General features: G+C 47.4%; 1 protein-coding gene across 3 annotated transcripts in view; it reads right to left on the minus strand.

Moving 5' to 3' along the window:
- Positions 1-17,576, minus strand: part of anks1ab (ankyrin repeat and sterile alpha motif domain containing 1Ab) — a 90,748-nt gene that overhangs the window by 21,021 nt on the left and 52,151 nt on the right. For all 3 annotated transcript variants that reach the window (XR_008809739.1, XM_056272723.1, XM_056272722.1), the window contains exon 4: positions 7,576-7,674. Coding sequence is in view for 2 of the 3 variants with exons in the window: in XM_056272723.1 (XP_056128698.1) it covers positions 7,576-7,674 (99 nt within the window). In the remaining variant the exon portion in view is untranslated. The remainder of the gene's footprint in view (positions 1-7,575; positions 7,675-17,576) is intronic.

A 17,576-nucleotide genomic window follows, 5' to 3' on the forward strand; every position in this document is an offset into this window, starting at 1 on the left:
CAAAATCTGCGTGGCTACTCTGCTAACCATGATGGGTAAGGAATGCCATATGCTGAAACAGCACCTTCACATGACAGATGTAGACAAACGCAAATCTAGATGCACTTGAAAAGCACTTCGAACCACCCAGGAATGTGATTTATGAGTGCTATATATTCCATACCACTCAACAGAGCCAGTGTGAGTCAGTAGACCAATATGTCGCAAACTTGAGGAAGTTAGCGCACACCTGTGATTTCGGCGCTTTGAATGAGGAAATTATACGTGACAGGCTTGTCATCAGGGTAAAAGATGTTGGCGCTCGCACGCGCATGCTGAGGGAATCCAACCTCACGCTGGCGACAGCCATAGACACTTGCAGGGCAAGCGAACAAGCACAGATTCAAAACAAGCGAATGAGCGGACGGGAGCAGGAGAGCGTGAACTATGCATCATGCGAAAGACGTTCAGAGGGGCAAAGCTCTGCTCGCCGTCACAAGCCTACAGAATCCATGGGCACTGCAAACAGAGAAAGGAAGCCAGAAGGCACATGCCACTACTGTGGGTCCACACGAGAGACTGAAATCCCCAGCATACAGAGCCATCTGCAAAGCCTGTGGTAAGAAGAACCATTTTGCCAAAGTATGCAAACAAGCACAACACAAACCTCGTGTTAATCTAATGCAGGAAGACAGTGAGCCAGATGATGAATCAACAGATGAAATGCGGTACATCTCACATATAAACTCTATACAAGACAAGGCTCATAAGCTGTTTGTCAATCTGAAGCTGACCCCGCCAATTCATGGAAAAGGGACATATGACCCCAGCCACACAGTGAAATGTCAATTGGACACAGGCTCAGCTGTCAATGTACTGAGCTACCGAGATGTACAATGCATAACACAGGATGGCAACCCAGCTCTCCATCCCAGCAAAGCCACTCTCAAGCTATATGATGGATCACTGATAAAACCAACAGCAGAAATCAAACTCAAAGTGGAACTTGATGGACAGACACACAAGCTCAAGTTCCAGGTCATAGAATCCTCTCAGATCCCTCTGCTATCAGCCGACACATGCCAGAAGCTGAACTTGCTCAAGGTAAATCAGAGACACGTCGATCATCATGTGGACACTTCACAAATGCCTACTGAAGTGCACACAGCACTCACGACAGAGGAGATACTGTCCAAATATGAAGATGTGTTTGAGGGGCTTGGCTGCCTACCTGGTGAGCTACACCTGAATGTCGACACTGACATACAGCCAGCACAACAACTACCGTGGCGGGTTCCTATCCCACTAAAGAAAAAAGTCACAGAAGCAATACTTTTGATGGAGAAGCAAGGAATCATTGCTAAAGTCACCAAGCCCACACAATGGATCAGCAACATGGTCGTTATCGAGAAGCCAGGGAAACTGCGCACCTGCGTCAACCCGAGCGCGCTCAACAAGGCTCTGCTGAGGTCTCACTATCAGATGCCTACCATAGAGGAGATACTGCCAGACATAGCGAATGCCAAGGTATTCTCAATGCTAGATGCGAAGGACGGATACTGGCAGGTGAAACTGAATGAAGAAAGCAGCCATCTCACCACATTTTGGACACCTCTGTGAAGATACAGGTGGTTAAGAATGCCATTTGGTATCAAACCAGCAGCTGAAGAATACCAACGCAGACAGCATGAAGCACTACAGGGACTGACTGGTGTTAGTGTCATAGCAGATGACATTCTTCTCTATGGCTATGGAGACCATGACAAAACCTTTTCAGCCCTATTGCAAAGGGCGAGAGAGGTCAACCTGAAGTTAAACAAGAAGAAACTCAAGCTGAAGCAATCCAGCATGCCATACATGGGTCATCTTCTCACCACAGAGGGCCTGCTCCCGGACCCAGAGAAGATAATAGCAGTGCAAAACATGCAGACGCCTACTGATGTCAAAGCGCTACAGAGGCTTCTGGGGTTCGTGAATTACTTAGCAAAATTCCTTCCACATCTATCTGATGTGTGCGAACCACTCAGGCGGCTGACGGACAAGGACATCCAATGGGCATGGCTACCGCAACATGAAACAGCCCTCGACACTGTGAAGGATCTGGTCACGCATCACCCAGTGCTCAAGTACTACAACATGAAGGAGGAGATGACACTTCAATGTGATACCAGTGAAACAGGCCTTGGTGCGGCTCTCATGCAAAATGGACAACCTGTTGCGTTTGCCTCCAGAACTCTTAACTCCCACTGAACAGATGTATGCGCAAATCGAGAAGGAATGCCTTGCCATTGTCTTTGCACGTGACAAGTTTGATCAATACATCCATGGCAGGGAGAACATTACAGTGCATAGCGACCACAAGCCACTGGAGGTGATCTTCAAAAAGTCCCTCCTCGTGGCCCACAAGAGGCTACAGAGAATGCTACTACGGCTCCAACGCTATCAGCTGCAGGTACAATACAAACCGGGCAAACTGCTGCATGTAGTGGATTTTTTCTCCAGAACGGCTCAGCCAAATACGACACACATGCAAATACAAACACCAGTCACAGTCTACGCCATGGGCCTGACCACAGAGGCCCTCAAAGGTGTGGATCACAGCAGTGTTACCAACATCTCCACAAAAACACTGGAGTCCATCAGAGCTGCAATGCTCAAAGATCCCTTATGTCAGGCTCTGTGTGCCCAAATCTCTGAAGGCTGGCCCATCTCTAAACAAGCAGTAGATCAAACAGTGAGACCGTTTTCGACATTCAAGGAGGAGCTAGCCACTGGCAAAGGTGACAAAGTGTTCATTCCAGAGCTACTACGCGATGACTTCCTATCAAAGACTGACTCAGGGCACTGCGGCATTGAAGGCAGACTCAGGAAGGCACGGGACACAGTATTCTGGCCAGGAATAACGGAGGAGGTGAAGAAGTATGTGAGCAGATGTAGCACGTGCAACACCCTTCAGAGGAGACAGCAGAAGGAATCACTCAATCCCCATCATCGCCCCGAACTCCCATGGTCTAAGGTAGGCATGGACCTATTCACTGTGAACCAATCACACTACCTCATAACAGTCGACTACTACTCCAACTACTGGGAGCTGGATGAATTGGAGGACATCACAGCATCTACCGTCATCGATCGCTGCAAACAACACTTCAGCCAACATGGCATCCCTCACACTGTCATCTCAGACAATGGCCCCCCCTTCTCTGGACTTGACTTTCAGACCTTCTCAAATGACTGGGACTTCCGACACGTAACATCATCACCATACCACAGCCAAAGCAATGGCAAGGCAGAGTCAGCTGTCAAAATAGCCAAAATAATACTGAAAAAAGTGGCGCTCGCAGGAGAGGACCCATGGAAGACAGTGTTAGCATGGAGAAACACTCCAACGGAGGGACTTGACAGCTCCCCAGCTCAGTGGCTCATGTCCAGATGCATGCGCACACACCTGCCCTCCAAAGATCTTCTGCTTCAACCTTGGGTAGTGCAAAATGTGGTCACGAAGAAGCGCAGAAAGGGGCTCATTTCCAAGTACCACTATGATGCACATGCCCATGACATGCCAGTGATCATTCAAGGGGAGACAGCCCAAGTCTTGCTACAACCCAACGTGCCCAACAGTGCATGGTCCCTTGGAATCTGCACTGACCAGAAGAGTGACAGATCATATGAGGTGCTGGTACATGGTAAAACATACCGAAGAAACAGGAAACACATCCGCCCAGTGGACAAAACACTCAGACCTTCACCGCCTGAGAACCCTGAAGAGGATGATGACTGGGGGAGTTGGGGTGGAGCTGTAGTGGCTGACGATCCAGAGGGTCACGCTCCAGCACTGGCTGAAAACAGAGTCCAGGCTGTAGACCCTGAGCCTCAAGGTCTCTGCCAAACCAGGACCAGGAACAACATCAGGCCTCAAGAGAGGTACACCAAAGACTATGTGACTTGAAAATGGACTTATAAAAAAAAAAGAAAAGAAAAAAAGAGGCATGAGAATGTAATGTTTATCATCTGATTTACTGTTCATTGTTTATTGAGTAGCCACTGCAAGGACTAAAAGTTTGATAAGGTAATGTTTATCATCTGAGTTACTGTTAATTGTTTATTGAGTAGCCACTGCAAGAACTCACTGTTTCTGTTTAAGTTTTATATCTCTGAGAGAATCACTTTCATTTATGTGAAGGGAGATGTTACAAGAGTTGGCCTGTAGGTGGCAACACTGTGTTAATCTTACGTATCTGTGATCTACTAGACAAGAGAAGTAGATTGATTGCACCAACGTACAAGGCATGTTCTGTACTATGTCCAAGAGTTATAAGTAAAGCTTCATAAACCCACGTATCTACATGATCATTTTAACAGACTTGACTAGTCAAAATAAATGAAAAATACTTTATTTGTATTTGCTGAGCTGAATAAACATTTGCTATAATGAACTGTGCTTAGTTAAGGGAAGTTAAGGTACTTCAGTGAGTGCAAATCTTTTATAATAATTATCTTTTATACCACAATTATGGTGAAAAACTAAAGCAGAAAATGCCTTGATAAGTGCGAAAAATTGTGATAACACCAAACCCTGAGAAAATGGCAGAAAATTCTGAATACAGTAAGACCAAACAGAAATAATTTAAAAAAAGCCTTCTTACTGAACCAGCTCCTTGAAAATGACTGAGTATATTGTCTTCCACTGTCTTTGGATTGTTGCTGAATTATGATGTCAGGCTGATCAGGTCCTAGCTCTTTGACTCTGGCCTTCTCTTGCAATGGTCTTCTCTTAAAGACGTTATCTTTAGTGACTTAAAGAGTTTTCTTTCTCCATTCTAGCTAGCCAAATTCCACGCTCTGTCTGTTGCACAAGGCTCCTCCAACTCTGCTTAACAACTCATTACGGGCACCGATTTTATGTCAGACGATGTACCATGAGCCCCTCGCTCTCTGCTGCCACACAGTGGTTGGTGGTGTTTAAATCAGCAGCGTTCAGATAAATGGTGTTGAGACGGGGGGGGGGGGGACTCTCCAGTGCCCCAGCAAGCTCCCATCTATTGCACTGAAGAAGAGTGAATGTACAACTTATAACAAGAGTCAATGGGCGAAGATTCTTTCGCCCCAAGCCCGGAAATACATGACCTATTGGTAACTTTAGACAGCGTCGATTTTAAACTATATTTAATTGCCGATTATACATTTTACTCTAATATTTACCTTGCTGATTTAAAAATAAAATTATATATATATATATATATATATATATATATATATATATATATATCCATCCAACCATCCATTGTCTTAACCGCTTATCCTGCTCACAGGGTCGCTGAAGACTATTTTCCAGCAATCATTGGGCAGCAGGCAGGGAGACACCCTGGACAGGCCACCAGGCCATCACAGGACCGACACACACACACACATTCCTAGGGACAATATATATATATATATATATATATATATATATATATAGCAGCGAATTAGAGGGGCAGCCTGGGAACCGCCACAGCTGGGATACGAACCCATATCTCCTGCACCGCGGGCGACAACGTTAACCAGTCGATTAAAGGGCCCGACCCGTTATCCGTGCATGTTGCTATATAAACTTAGCACAAAAAGTAAGGAAATTTGTGTTTGGTAGATTATTTCTTTCTTGTAACAATGCTTCTTGGCAATAAATCTTATATCAGGCACCTGACTGTCAGCACCTGGGGTACCAGAAGCTCAAAACAAGAGTCAATAGCAACAGCAAAACAAGCTGTTTGGCATTGGCAGAGAAGATTTGGCAAATTTTTCATGGGCGCAACCCACATACTCAGCTCTGCTGCTCATCCCACAAATGCATGTTCCTTACAAATGTGGCCCCATTTAAAAGGGAAATAAACAGGCTTTCCAACGGTATAAGATTTATTGCCAAGAAGCATTGTTACAACAAAGAAATAATCCACCAAACATAAATTTCCTTACTTCTTATGCTAAGTTTATTTATATAATTCGCTACATTGGTGTCAGAAGTGGGATGGTGAGACCGTGAGGCCATCGGAAGCGCGTGCGCCAAGGAGAGTGAGGGAGCGTGTATGCGCGCTTCCCAAAGGAGCAGGGTGAGAGAGATCCAGGTTCGCATCCTGGCTGCGGCGGTTCCCGGATTGCCCCCCCCCGAATTTGCTAAATTGGTGTCAGAAGTGGAATGGTAAAACCGTAAGGCCATCGGAAGCGCGTGCGCCCAGAGGCGTGAGGGAGCTGATATGCTGAAGCGCGGGACGTGCTTCCTGAAGAGGAGGGAGGGGGGGGGGCAGTGTAACGTGCGCGGATAAATAGACTCGCTAGCCCTTGGCTAACGGGTTGGACCCTTTAGTCGACAGGTTAACGTTGTCGCTGTGGTGCGGGAGATCTGGGTTCACGTACTGGCTGCGGCAGTTCGCAGACTCCCCCCCCCCCCCCCGAATTCGCTACTATGTGTGTGTGTGTTTTTTTTTTTTAATTAAGTCTTTTTCAATTAAGGTCTTGCATGTGGAGAGTGATGGGTTCCATAGGGTAAGTAGTTGGGTCAGGAAGAGCATCCGACGTAAAATTTCATCAAATCTTTATGCGCATTGACAAGACCGCCATTTGTGCTGTGCCCTCACACGGCACCGAATGAAAACTATAAAATCCACAGTGGCGACCCCTGGGAAACGGGGAATAAACCGAAAGAAGAAGAAGATGTGGGGAGTGGTGAGGCGGTGACCAGCGCCCTCTATTGGCCAGCCACCACTAGCTGCAGCATGTGTCAGACACCGATCACACTTTGCCTCTGCATTCTCTGGCGCATGAGTTTCCTTTGAAAATGTAATTCATAGCGTTAACAATTGTACTTACAATAATTTTGTAATTGTACTTATAACATTGAATCTAATATGAAAGGCTAGCGTACATTCTGTTTGTTTTACTGATGAGGGGGGAAAAACGAGAGCCCGTTAAATCCACCTAAATGCACTTATTTTGTCTCATTTATGAAGTATTTCACATGTTTTCAATAACACGTGCATAAAACGAAGTTGTGATTTATCAAACGTATATCTCTTCTAAATGGCAGTAAAAATGGTCAGGAACCTTCATTCATGCACAGATTCACGCCTCTCACGATTTATAGATAATGTCTATTGTGAATTGGGTCATCATGATGGCTTGTCATTTTTAAAAAGTGGGTCCCGCATAAAAAAAGTTACACTGATCTAGATAGTCACCTATTTTCATCAAACAATTGTATCCTATTGAGTATTATTTGAGTAACTGCACTGGATTAACAGACAATAAACCCTACTGGTGTGTGCAGGCGCAAACCTATAATTCCTCTATGTGTGTGTGTGTGTGTGTGTGTGTGTGTGTGTGTGTGTGTGTGTGTGTGTGTGTGTGTGTGTGTGTGTGTGTGTGTGTATGTGTGTGTGTGTGTGTGTGTGTGAACAGTTCCCTTCGGTGTGCTTTGCTTAAAATTGCAGTTATCTTTTTTCTGATCTATTTGCTGTAACTCTGTAACATGTAGTTTCTTATTTTCTTCCTTTTGTGCGAAGATTCATTCGTGACTAGGGTACAAGGTTGCACGCAACACCCTGTTCTGATGTTAAGTACCTTGGGCAAGCCGCGTGCTGCATGAAGGATCTTCTTTCTGTGTCCAGGGTCAGTGATCCCCATGTCTCTGAGATCTTGGTCCTCCATCACGTTACTTCCCTACATTTGAACACACACACACACACACACACACACACACACACACACACACACACACACACACACACACACAAATGCAGACACAGGCAAACGAAGACATACAATCAAACACATATACACACACACATTGTTCGTCATGTGCAAAAAAAAAAACAAACACAGGACAGACAACAGACATACATACAGGCATATGTGAAGCAACACTTATACCCCCACACGTTTATGTGCATATGCACCACACACACATGCAGAGAGACAACATATGGACATAGGACATATAGTAGTTACATAAGAAGGTAAACATCAGTAACTTATGGTACAGCAGAAAAATTAGTATAATAAATAAGATATGTCAAATATGTGAGAGGGTGTTCATGTTGGTGTGTTCATATACAGTACATACACACACACACACACACAAACACACACACACACACACACACACACATATATATACATATATATATATATATATTAGGGCTGGGACTTTAACGCATTAATTCGATAATTAATTATAGGAAAAATAACGGCGTTAAAAAAAATTAACGCATTTTATTTTTACACTCCAGTCAACACGGAATGCTTCTCAGTGCACTCGTTTCTGGCATACGGATTACACCAATGCACCGAGTGACGTCAGTCAAGCGGAAGGCGGAGTAGGTTAGGCTAACAAGTTAGTATGCTAACAACAGATGTGATAGACGACACCGCGTTGCTTAGCTCTGTGGATGGGAAATTTACGTTTAAAAAACGGTCGGATGGAAGCCTAGATAAGAGCACTGTTGTGTGCAGACTCTGCTACAAAGAGTTTGCATTCCACCGCAGTTATTCAAGCCTCCGGTACCACCTAAATGCGAAACACGTTGCAGCTAGTACGAACACCGGAGCTAACGCTAATGCTAACGCTAGTGCTCCTAGTACAACCAAGCAGAGTCGCCAACCGACTCTCCATCAGATGACGGGTTTCAAAGCCAAGATAAGTAAGTCCACGTCTGATAAATTAAAAAACTCACTGGCTAAATGGATTGCTGTGGACTGTAGGCCACTTTCAGTGGTAGAAGATCAGGGGTTACAAAAAGTACTGTGTTTACAAAACAAACTTGTTTTGAACAAAATAAACAGGATTTTGTTGTTTAAACGTATGTATGTGTCTATTCATTGATTTAGTCATCTACCAAGACCTGTTTGAATTGAAAAATGTTGCTTCTGGTGTCAAATATCGATATGCGATTAAAATGCGATTAATTACGATTAATTAATTACAAAGCCCATAATTAATTCGTTTTTTTTAAATCAAGTCCCACCACTAATATATATATATATAAATATGAACATACGAACATACATACCGTCATACCAAGTCAATATATGAACAAAGGGGAAAAGGTAAAAAAGACAACAAATGTCATTATATTTTATATTAATATGTATTCTTTTAACTCTGTTGACAAATCTGTTGTGTAATACCGGGTCTTCTTGTGTATAGTTATACCCCTTTCACACTGACCAAAAAAACGGTAACTTCCGCCTTTGTGTATAGTTTACAATAGACTATATTCAAATGAAAATGAATCCCAAGTATTACATTTGAATTTTCAACTTATACATGCGTTATTTGTGACTGCATGTAAATTCAGTGCACTGTAACTGAAAGTGCATCATGGTTTGCATGTTTATAATGCACATTCTCTAACAATATTAAAATGTTAACGAAAAAGCCACTCCTGTGGAGTTAGAAAACAACGAGACAGGAGACGTGAGAGTAGACGTAGTCGAGGTAGTTTACTAGCTCCAACTTTGCATGTCATACGTTCGACAACGACACTGAACTGTCTACTGGAAGCGGAAGTGCATTATCTGACCTCTTAGGTGAATGTCTCTAGTTATATAGATGTGGGTCACCACACAGGCCCCCCCAGAATTCACCTACACAAAACAATGCAAAACAGCAAAAGCGCAAGTCATGAACATAAAAATAGACTCTACCACAGAACAGTCAATGACATAGTGCAAAGTCACGGGGAAAACAAGTGACGAGTCGGGGGGCGGACCCTGCGGCCATAACGGCTGCGCTTCACAGGAGGGAAAACAGATGGGGCCGAAACCCGGGCCATAGGCGGGGCCAAAGCAGGAACAGAAGCAGGTGCCGGGGCCGACCTAGGAGGGCGTCCCCGCCGCGGGGGTAGGGCCAATTGCATTGGCTCCCCAATGTCCAAGTGAGCGGGCTTGAGACGGTCTATAGCGACCCGCTCCGGCCTGCCCCCCATGTCCACCACAAAGTTCTTATCCCCCGCCTCCAGGACGCGGAAGGGCCCGTCGTATGGGGGCTGCAGCGGGGACCGATGGCTGTCGTGCCTAATGAAGACGTACCTCGCCGATGGCAGATCCTTGGGGACATAGGACCGGGGGAGGCAGTGTTGAGACATCGGAACGGGAGCGAAGGCACCGGCAGCGCTCCGGGACGCACTGAGGTGAAAGGCGGCCGACCAGGGAGCCGTAGCATCCGGAAGAAACTCCCCCGGAACTCGCAGGGGCTGGCCATACACCAGCTCAGCGGAGGAGGTCTGGAGGTCTTCCTTCGGGGCCGAACGCAGGCCGAGCATGACCCATGGGAGCCGGTCCATCCAGTCGCAGCCAGTGAGGCTTGCCCGCAGAGCGGCTCTATGTCCCGATGGAACCACTCACAAAGTCCGTTGCTCTGCGGGTTGTACGCCGTAGTGCGGTGGATCTTCATCCCCAGGTGCTCAGCGACCGCCGTCCAGAGCTCCGAGGTAAACTGGGAGCCCCGGTCGCTCGTGATGTCACCCGGCATGCCGAAACCGGCCACCCAGCAGCCGATGAACGCCCGTGCTACCTCTGCTGCCGTCGTGGAGGACAAGGGAATAGCCTCTGGCCACCTGGTGGTCCTGTCCACAATAGTGAGGAGGAACGTATAACCACGGGAGGGGGGCAGGGGACCCACCAGGTCAACATTGACGTGGTCAAACCGCCTCTCTGGAACCACAAACGGCGCCAAAGGGGCCTTGGTATGGCGGTGCACCTTGGCGCGTTGGCACGCCACACATGAGCCGGCCCAGGCTCTAACATCCTTACGGAGCCCAGGCCAAACAAACTTGACGCTCACCAGCTTGGTCGAGGCCTTCACTCCCGGGTGGGAAAGGCCGTGGACGGTGTCGAAAACTCGGCGCCGCCAGGAAGTAGGCACCAGGGGGCGCGGTTGACTGGTGGCGATGTCACAGAGGAGGGTGGTGTTGGCCGCGTCGAACGTCACATCCTCCAGCCGTAGCGCCGTAGGGGTCGACCGGTAGTCTTGAACGGTCGCGTCCTTGGCTTGGTCCGCTGCCATAGCGGCGTAGTCGAGTCCCAAGTGAACGGCGTTAACAACCGCCCGTGAAAGGCAGTCGGCGATGAAGTTATCCTTGCCCGACACGTGTTGTATGTCCGTGGTAAACTCGGAAACCGCCGCGAGATGGCGCTGCTGACGCCCAGACCACGGTTCTGAGGTTTTGGCCATACAGAACGTCAGCGGTTTGTGGTCCACGAAAGCGGTGAACTGTCGGCCCTCCAATAGGAACCTAAAGTGTCTGGTTGCGAGGAAGAGACCCAGTAGTTCCCTATCAAAGGTGCTGTACTTGCGCTCGCTCTCACGGAGTTGTTTACTGAAGAACGCCAACGGCTGCCAGCCCCCCCCCCCCACCCACTGCTCACACACGGCCCCCACGGCGTAGTCGGAGGCATCCGTTGTAAGGGCTATGGGGGCGGCAGGCGACGGGTGAGCTAGCAGCGCAGCGTTGGCCAGCGTGGTCTTGGCGGCCACAAAAGCCTCGTCCATCCCCGAAGACCAGTCCAGCTCGTCCTTAGACTTCTTACCCCGCAGGGCCTCATACAGGGGACGCATGATGTGGGCGGCACGGGACAGGAAACGGTTATAAAAGTTCACCATGCCCAGGAATTCCTGCAGCGACTGTACAGTGCGGGGGCGGGGGAACATGGTGACAGCCTCAACCCTGGCAGGGAGGGGAACGGCCCCCTGTGGAGTGATGTGGTGCCCGAGGAAGGTGATGGACGACTCCCCGAACTGACACTTAGCTGGGTTGATGATGAGGGCGTGTTCGCTGAGCCTGTCAAACAGCTGTCTGAGGTGCGTCATGTGTTCCTCCGCCGACGCGCTGGCCACGAGGATGTCGTCTAAGTACGCAAACAAAAATGGCATGTCGCGGAGCACAGAATCCATAAGGCGCTGAAACGTCTGCGCCGCCCCTTTAAGGCCGAAAGGCATACGTAAAAACTCAAAGAGCCCAAAGGGTGTGATGACAGCCGTTTTTGGGACATCCAGTGGGTGGACCGGCACTTGGTGATACCCCCGCACTAAGTCGATTTTGGAATAGATGGCAGCGCCCGCCAGGGGAGTAGAGAAATCTTGTATGTGTGGTATGGGGTACCGGTCGGGGGTCGTGGCATTGTTTAGGCGACGGTAGTCCCCGCACGGGCGCCAACCCCCGTTGGCCTTAGTAACCATGTGAAGAGGGGAAGCCCACGGGCTGTCAGAACGGCGGACAATGCCGAGGCGCTCCATAGTCGAAAACTCCTCCCTGGCTATTGCGAGCGTGGCCGAGTCGAGGCGTCGGGCCCGGGCGTAAACTGGGGGGCCCACTGTGGTGATATGATGTTCCACGCCGTGCTTGGCCACCGCTGAGGAGAAGGTGGGTGTGGTGAGCTCGGGGAAATTGGCGAGCAGGCATGGTATGGATCCCCGGTGGAGAGTGTGTTAGCGAGGCACAGCGCTCCAGCCCCCCCAAGCGTGCAGGGGTATGACGCAAAAGAGACGGCATCAATCACGCGACAGTTTTTAACATCCACCAGCAGGTTGAAAGCACAGAGGAAATCCGCACCTAGGAGCGGGGTGGATACAGCAGCCATCACAAAGTCCCAGCCGAAACGTCGGCCGCCAAAACACACGTCCACGTCTGATACCGTACGTCCGAATGGACGTGCCATTGGCGGCGTCCATCTGGGGGCCGTGACTGTTGGTCATCGTGTCCACAGCTTGTGCTGGTAGTATGCTGCGTTGAGCGCCAGAGTCAACCAGCAGCCGCCGGCCCGACAAGGAGTCTCTGATGAAAAACAGCTTGCAGTCACGGCCGGCGCCCATAGCCGTTAACGAGCGCCGGCCTTGGCGTTTCCCTGAACCCTGTAACTGCAGGGTTTGCGACACCGTTTTGCTTTTGCCCCAAACCTGGCATGGTAATAACAGAGCCCGTTGTCATGTTGGCGGCAGGCTGTCACCGCAGCCGCGGTGTCCATATAGTCGTACACAGGTGGTGGTGGGGCGGTCTGGTGGGGTAGCAGGGCATGCACAAACTGTTGCCGGTTGGCCAGGAAAACCCTGTCTGCTTCAGCAGCCAGAGAACGGTAGTCCTTGGAGGCGGCGAGAGGAGAACTGGCCAGTGCTGTGCGTACAGGTGCGGGGAGCTGCCTCAGAAAAATGTGTGTGAAAAGAAAGGCCGGATCAGCCGATCCCAGCACAGACAGCATTTTTTCCATTAACTCAGACGGTTTGCCGTCGCCGAGGCCATTCGGGGACAGTAAACAGTCTGCCTTCTCCAGCTCCGACAGTTCAAATAGTTTCAGGAGGAATGTCTTTATAGCATCGTACTTGCCAGCAGCTGGCGGAGCTTCCAACAGTGTCATTGCTCGCGCCGTTGTCGATGCGTCTAACGCCGCCACTACGTGGAAGTACTGCGTTGCATCCCGCGTTATCCCTCTCAGCTGGAACTGGGCTTCCACATGTTGAAACCACGGCCGTGGATTATGCTGCCAAAAGTCGGGTAGCTTCACAGTAGCGGTGTAAATGCTAGCGTTAGCAATAGCCATGTTGTTAGCACCGGCGTCGTCGTCAGACATACTCGTATTAGTAGTTCGATCACGTCGGGGTCACCAATGTGGAGTTAGAAAACAACGAGACAGGAGACGTGAGAGTAGACGTAGTCGAGGTAGTTTACTAGCTCCAACTTTGCATGGCATACGTTCGACAACGACACTGAACTGTCTACTGGAAGCGGAAGTGCATTATCTGACCTCTTAGGTGAATGTCTCTAGTTATATAGATGTGGGTCACCACACTCCCCTCTATTTCTAAAGTCCTGTCCTGCATTAAGGTTGATGAAATTTAAATGTTTGTTTCAAACTTGAACATTTAGATGCAATGAAACAACTGCAATCTGTTTTCACATTCAACCGTGCCACATTAAGTTCATTAATGATATTTAAAGTCGACAACACTTGTGTTTTGGCATTTTCATGTTCACCCTGCTCAGTAAAAGCCAAAATATTTATTCAATTAGGAAAAGGTGAAACTAGGCAACTTTGCTTCCGTTCACGCGCCTTCTCTGACTTGCTTCAAATGAAAGAACATTTCCCAAACTTCACAACCTCTCAAGAACACTGTAAGAGAGAAAACTGTGCTCCGAGATAACAGGGCGGTAATTTCGGAGGTGCATAATGGGGCTGTCTAAACTCTGGTGGTGGAACAGAAAAACATATTTTACAACCTCTAAATGTCCTAGCAGATTTTAGACAGGCCAGTTTCATACCTCTGAAATGACCGCCCGGTTGTCTCGGTGGGCGATTTTCCCGCTTCCGTGGTTCTGAATAACCGCTGAAACGATAGGCCTCTGAGCTCACCCCGTCAGCGTCAGTCATCATCCCGCCATTACACCGACACGACACGGCAGCAGCGGCAGCAACAACACGCAGCAGTCAGCTGCTGGCCTTCACTCGGTAACGGCCGAAGGAAGGGATAATCCGGATTCACTTTGACTCGCGTCCTTGCTGAACTCAACTATTAGATGTCACCATTTGAGTCGGGCTATCGAGTGTCAGGATCGAACGATCGTCCCACCTTCGGAGAATGACCGACAGCTCCGTAGACCACTTGGAGTTGGCTTTGTGAGGCTGGTTTGGCGTCGCGCTTGCATTTGAATTAACTCAGCGAAGGTGCGTGAGAGTGGGCGCGAAAATCCTATAGCAAAGAGTGGCGCTGTTTCACTATTTCAACGTTGAATTAACGTTTGAATTTTGTCAACCGCTGAGCGGGGCACGCATGAAGATGCACGTAGAATTGTATGAACGTATGAATTATTTCGAACATGTAAATAAGCAGGATATAACATACAGATAAGCCATTGCTAATAATCTGAAGTGATTAACAAATCCACACATCAAACTCAGCAAACAAATCTCCGTACGCATCAGATTACATGTTGGAAAAGGAGTAGGAGGAAGTATACACTTACTTTTTTCCTTCTCATCTACTCTTAAATTAATTCAGCTACTATACATTTCAAACTCAATTTCCAATGTACCGTGTTCGGTGCAAGTTGTGCAAAAATTGCACGTGCAATCGTATAATTGATTCTCGATTTTATCCATGACCCTAAAGCTGCATCAATGAGTTTTTGTTGACTGCGTGCCCCTGTGGATAATAAAAGCGGTAGCGTTTCGCAGAGGAGAGACTTAATTTCCTACGAACATGGCCTCTTGTCGGAAAGATCTGCATCCTTCTGGTAGCTTGTGTATTTGCTTTAGAGAGAAGGGGGAGCGATATCGTGGTGTTTTGGAGAAGCAGGTGTTTGCAAGACATACAGCAATGAGCTTATGTATCTCTGAATGTGGCTGCGTACTCCGTCTGTGTCATTACATAGCAATATCTAACGGTATCACCCCCCCCTTTTTCCCTCCTTTCCATTACCACGTCTCCTCCGATACATGTGGGGTCGCCAGCAGCTTCTTGTCACCTGTCAGAGGAGTTTCGCCAGGGGGACGTAGCACGTGGGAGGATCACGCTACCCCCGCCAGTCCCCCCCCCCCCGAACAGGCGCCCCGACCGATCAGAGGAGGCGCTAGTGCAGTGACCAGGACACATACCCACATGCGGCTTCCCACCCATAGACACGGCCAATTGCGTCTGTAGGGACGCCCGACCAAGCCGGAGGTAACGCGGGAATTCGAACCGGCAATCCCCGTGTTGGTAAGTAACGGAATAGACCGCCACGCCACTCAGACGCCCACATGATGGTCTCATTTTATCATTATCATTCAATGTTGGTCTGTTTTTTTTAATTATTTTTATTATTATAGGCCATATAGAAGCATACAAATTGAGACTTTTTGAATAATCAGTTAAAAAAAAACCTCCATGCAGCAGTTTTAACCTTACATCGTTGAAAGAGAAAATTGACTGTGATTGTTTAATACGTAAATATTTTCAAATGGAAAAGAATAAATTTCGTCAGCCACAATGCAGGGCATGAACAATGAAATGTCAAATGGCTATTTCATTACCGTTTCAATGTTGTCAGCGAATGTGCGTTATTAAACACAAAAATTCAAAGGCAGCATGAATTATTGCAAATGAATTAACATCTTTTCACTGCCCATGCATTTATGAATTGAAGACCAAAGAGCAGTGTTGAGGTTGCCTTTTCATTTGAACATACTCCATTATAAACTTCCATACGCACATTCAGCACGCGCTTCCAAACACATGACGTCATCGTTCGCATTTACACATAAGCCTACACACGCGGAGAGACGCAGACGCTGACACATTCACACAGCATGGTGGAAGGACACTAGAGTCAAATAAATTGTGCATGCCAACAGTGATCAATCTGGTCTTGTGCATTTCCAAGCGGGGGGGGGGGGGTGGCGGTGGATAAAAATTGCTGCAGCATTTACTTTGGCCCTAAGCTGCTTGTGTTATGTTGAGATAAACTTTCAGAAAAAAAAGAAACTGGAAAAAGAAAGAAACTAAGAAACTAAAGGAAAGTCATCACTGCATGCAAAAGCAGTGTTGTTCGTGGAGACCATTAACAGTTCTCCATTTCCATAAATCTTAATTAATGATGATTTGCCAGATTCTTTTATTTATTATTGTCAGTTTCACATAAGCGTTCATATTCAAGGCTCTGGTTGCTTTGTCATCTTATTCGGGTTTATGGGCAAGAATAAAGGTACAAGGAGAGCCTTGAAAATGTAGAGCTAAGCTTTTTTCCCCGTGGACTGCTGCAGATTGATTCTTCCTGGCCAAGAATGTTAAAACGTAGTGTATGTAGTCTTTGCTCAATCTGCTCTCACTGGGTTGGTTTCACAGCACAGTGCAGCAGTTTTTGGAAGCCTACAGCATAGTGCATTTGGGAGATTACTCACTGATCAGTGAAATAAATATCAAAACAAAGCAGGTTCTGGTGTATGGGAGGCCCAAAATAGGTTTACTACTTTTATGATCAGAGTTCCATGTGGGATGATGCCTCTGGACACACAGCAAACTTATTATTCATACTGCATACTGAGCATGTGACGGCAATGTATGGTTCAGTTCTCACATAGCTTACGAGCCTCGGTAGTTTGATTTGATCTGATATGACTTGCAGATGTAGCCCTGCATGCACTCAGCATACAACAGTGCAGTATATTACAACTGAACTATTGTTCCTTCCCTAATGGAAATTGGTTAGAAAGAAAATTCTAATTTTGTTTCAGTTTCAGGAGCTAGAGGGTGTGAGAGTAATATGCCAATGACTCGACTGAAAGGCGTCTTTTATATTTGCGACGATATGCATTTCCCAGTTCTGCATTCACAACTTCTGTGAAAGAGATGGCTATAGTGGCTGCTGCAATTTTAATGTGGGATAGATGTAATGTAAATATAAGATGGGGATCCTCTAAAATGGCTTCCACAAGACAACTTGCCTCAATGTCACGTTAGATGGGACATCAGAGAAAGGCTGTGTTGCTTTCATATCTTTATTTCTATTTTCATTTTGGAATTTTCAATTTGGAAGTAAAATGTGCTCCAAGCACAAGGGGGTGAGGACCTCGGGTATGACAGATATGGGCGT

The sequence above is a fragment of the Lampris incognitus genome, chromosome 2 (assembly GCF_029633865.1).
Source record: "Lampris incognitus isolate fLamInc1 chromosome 2, fLamInc1.hap2, whole genome shotgun sequence".
Taxonomy (NCBI): Eukaryota; Metazoa; Chordata; class Actinopteri; order Lampriformes; family Lampridae; genus Lampris; species Lampris incognitus.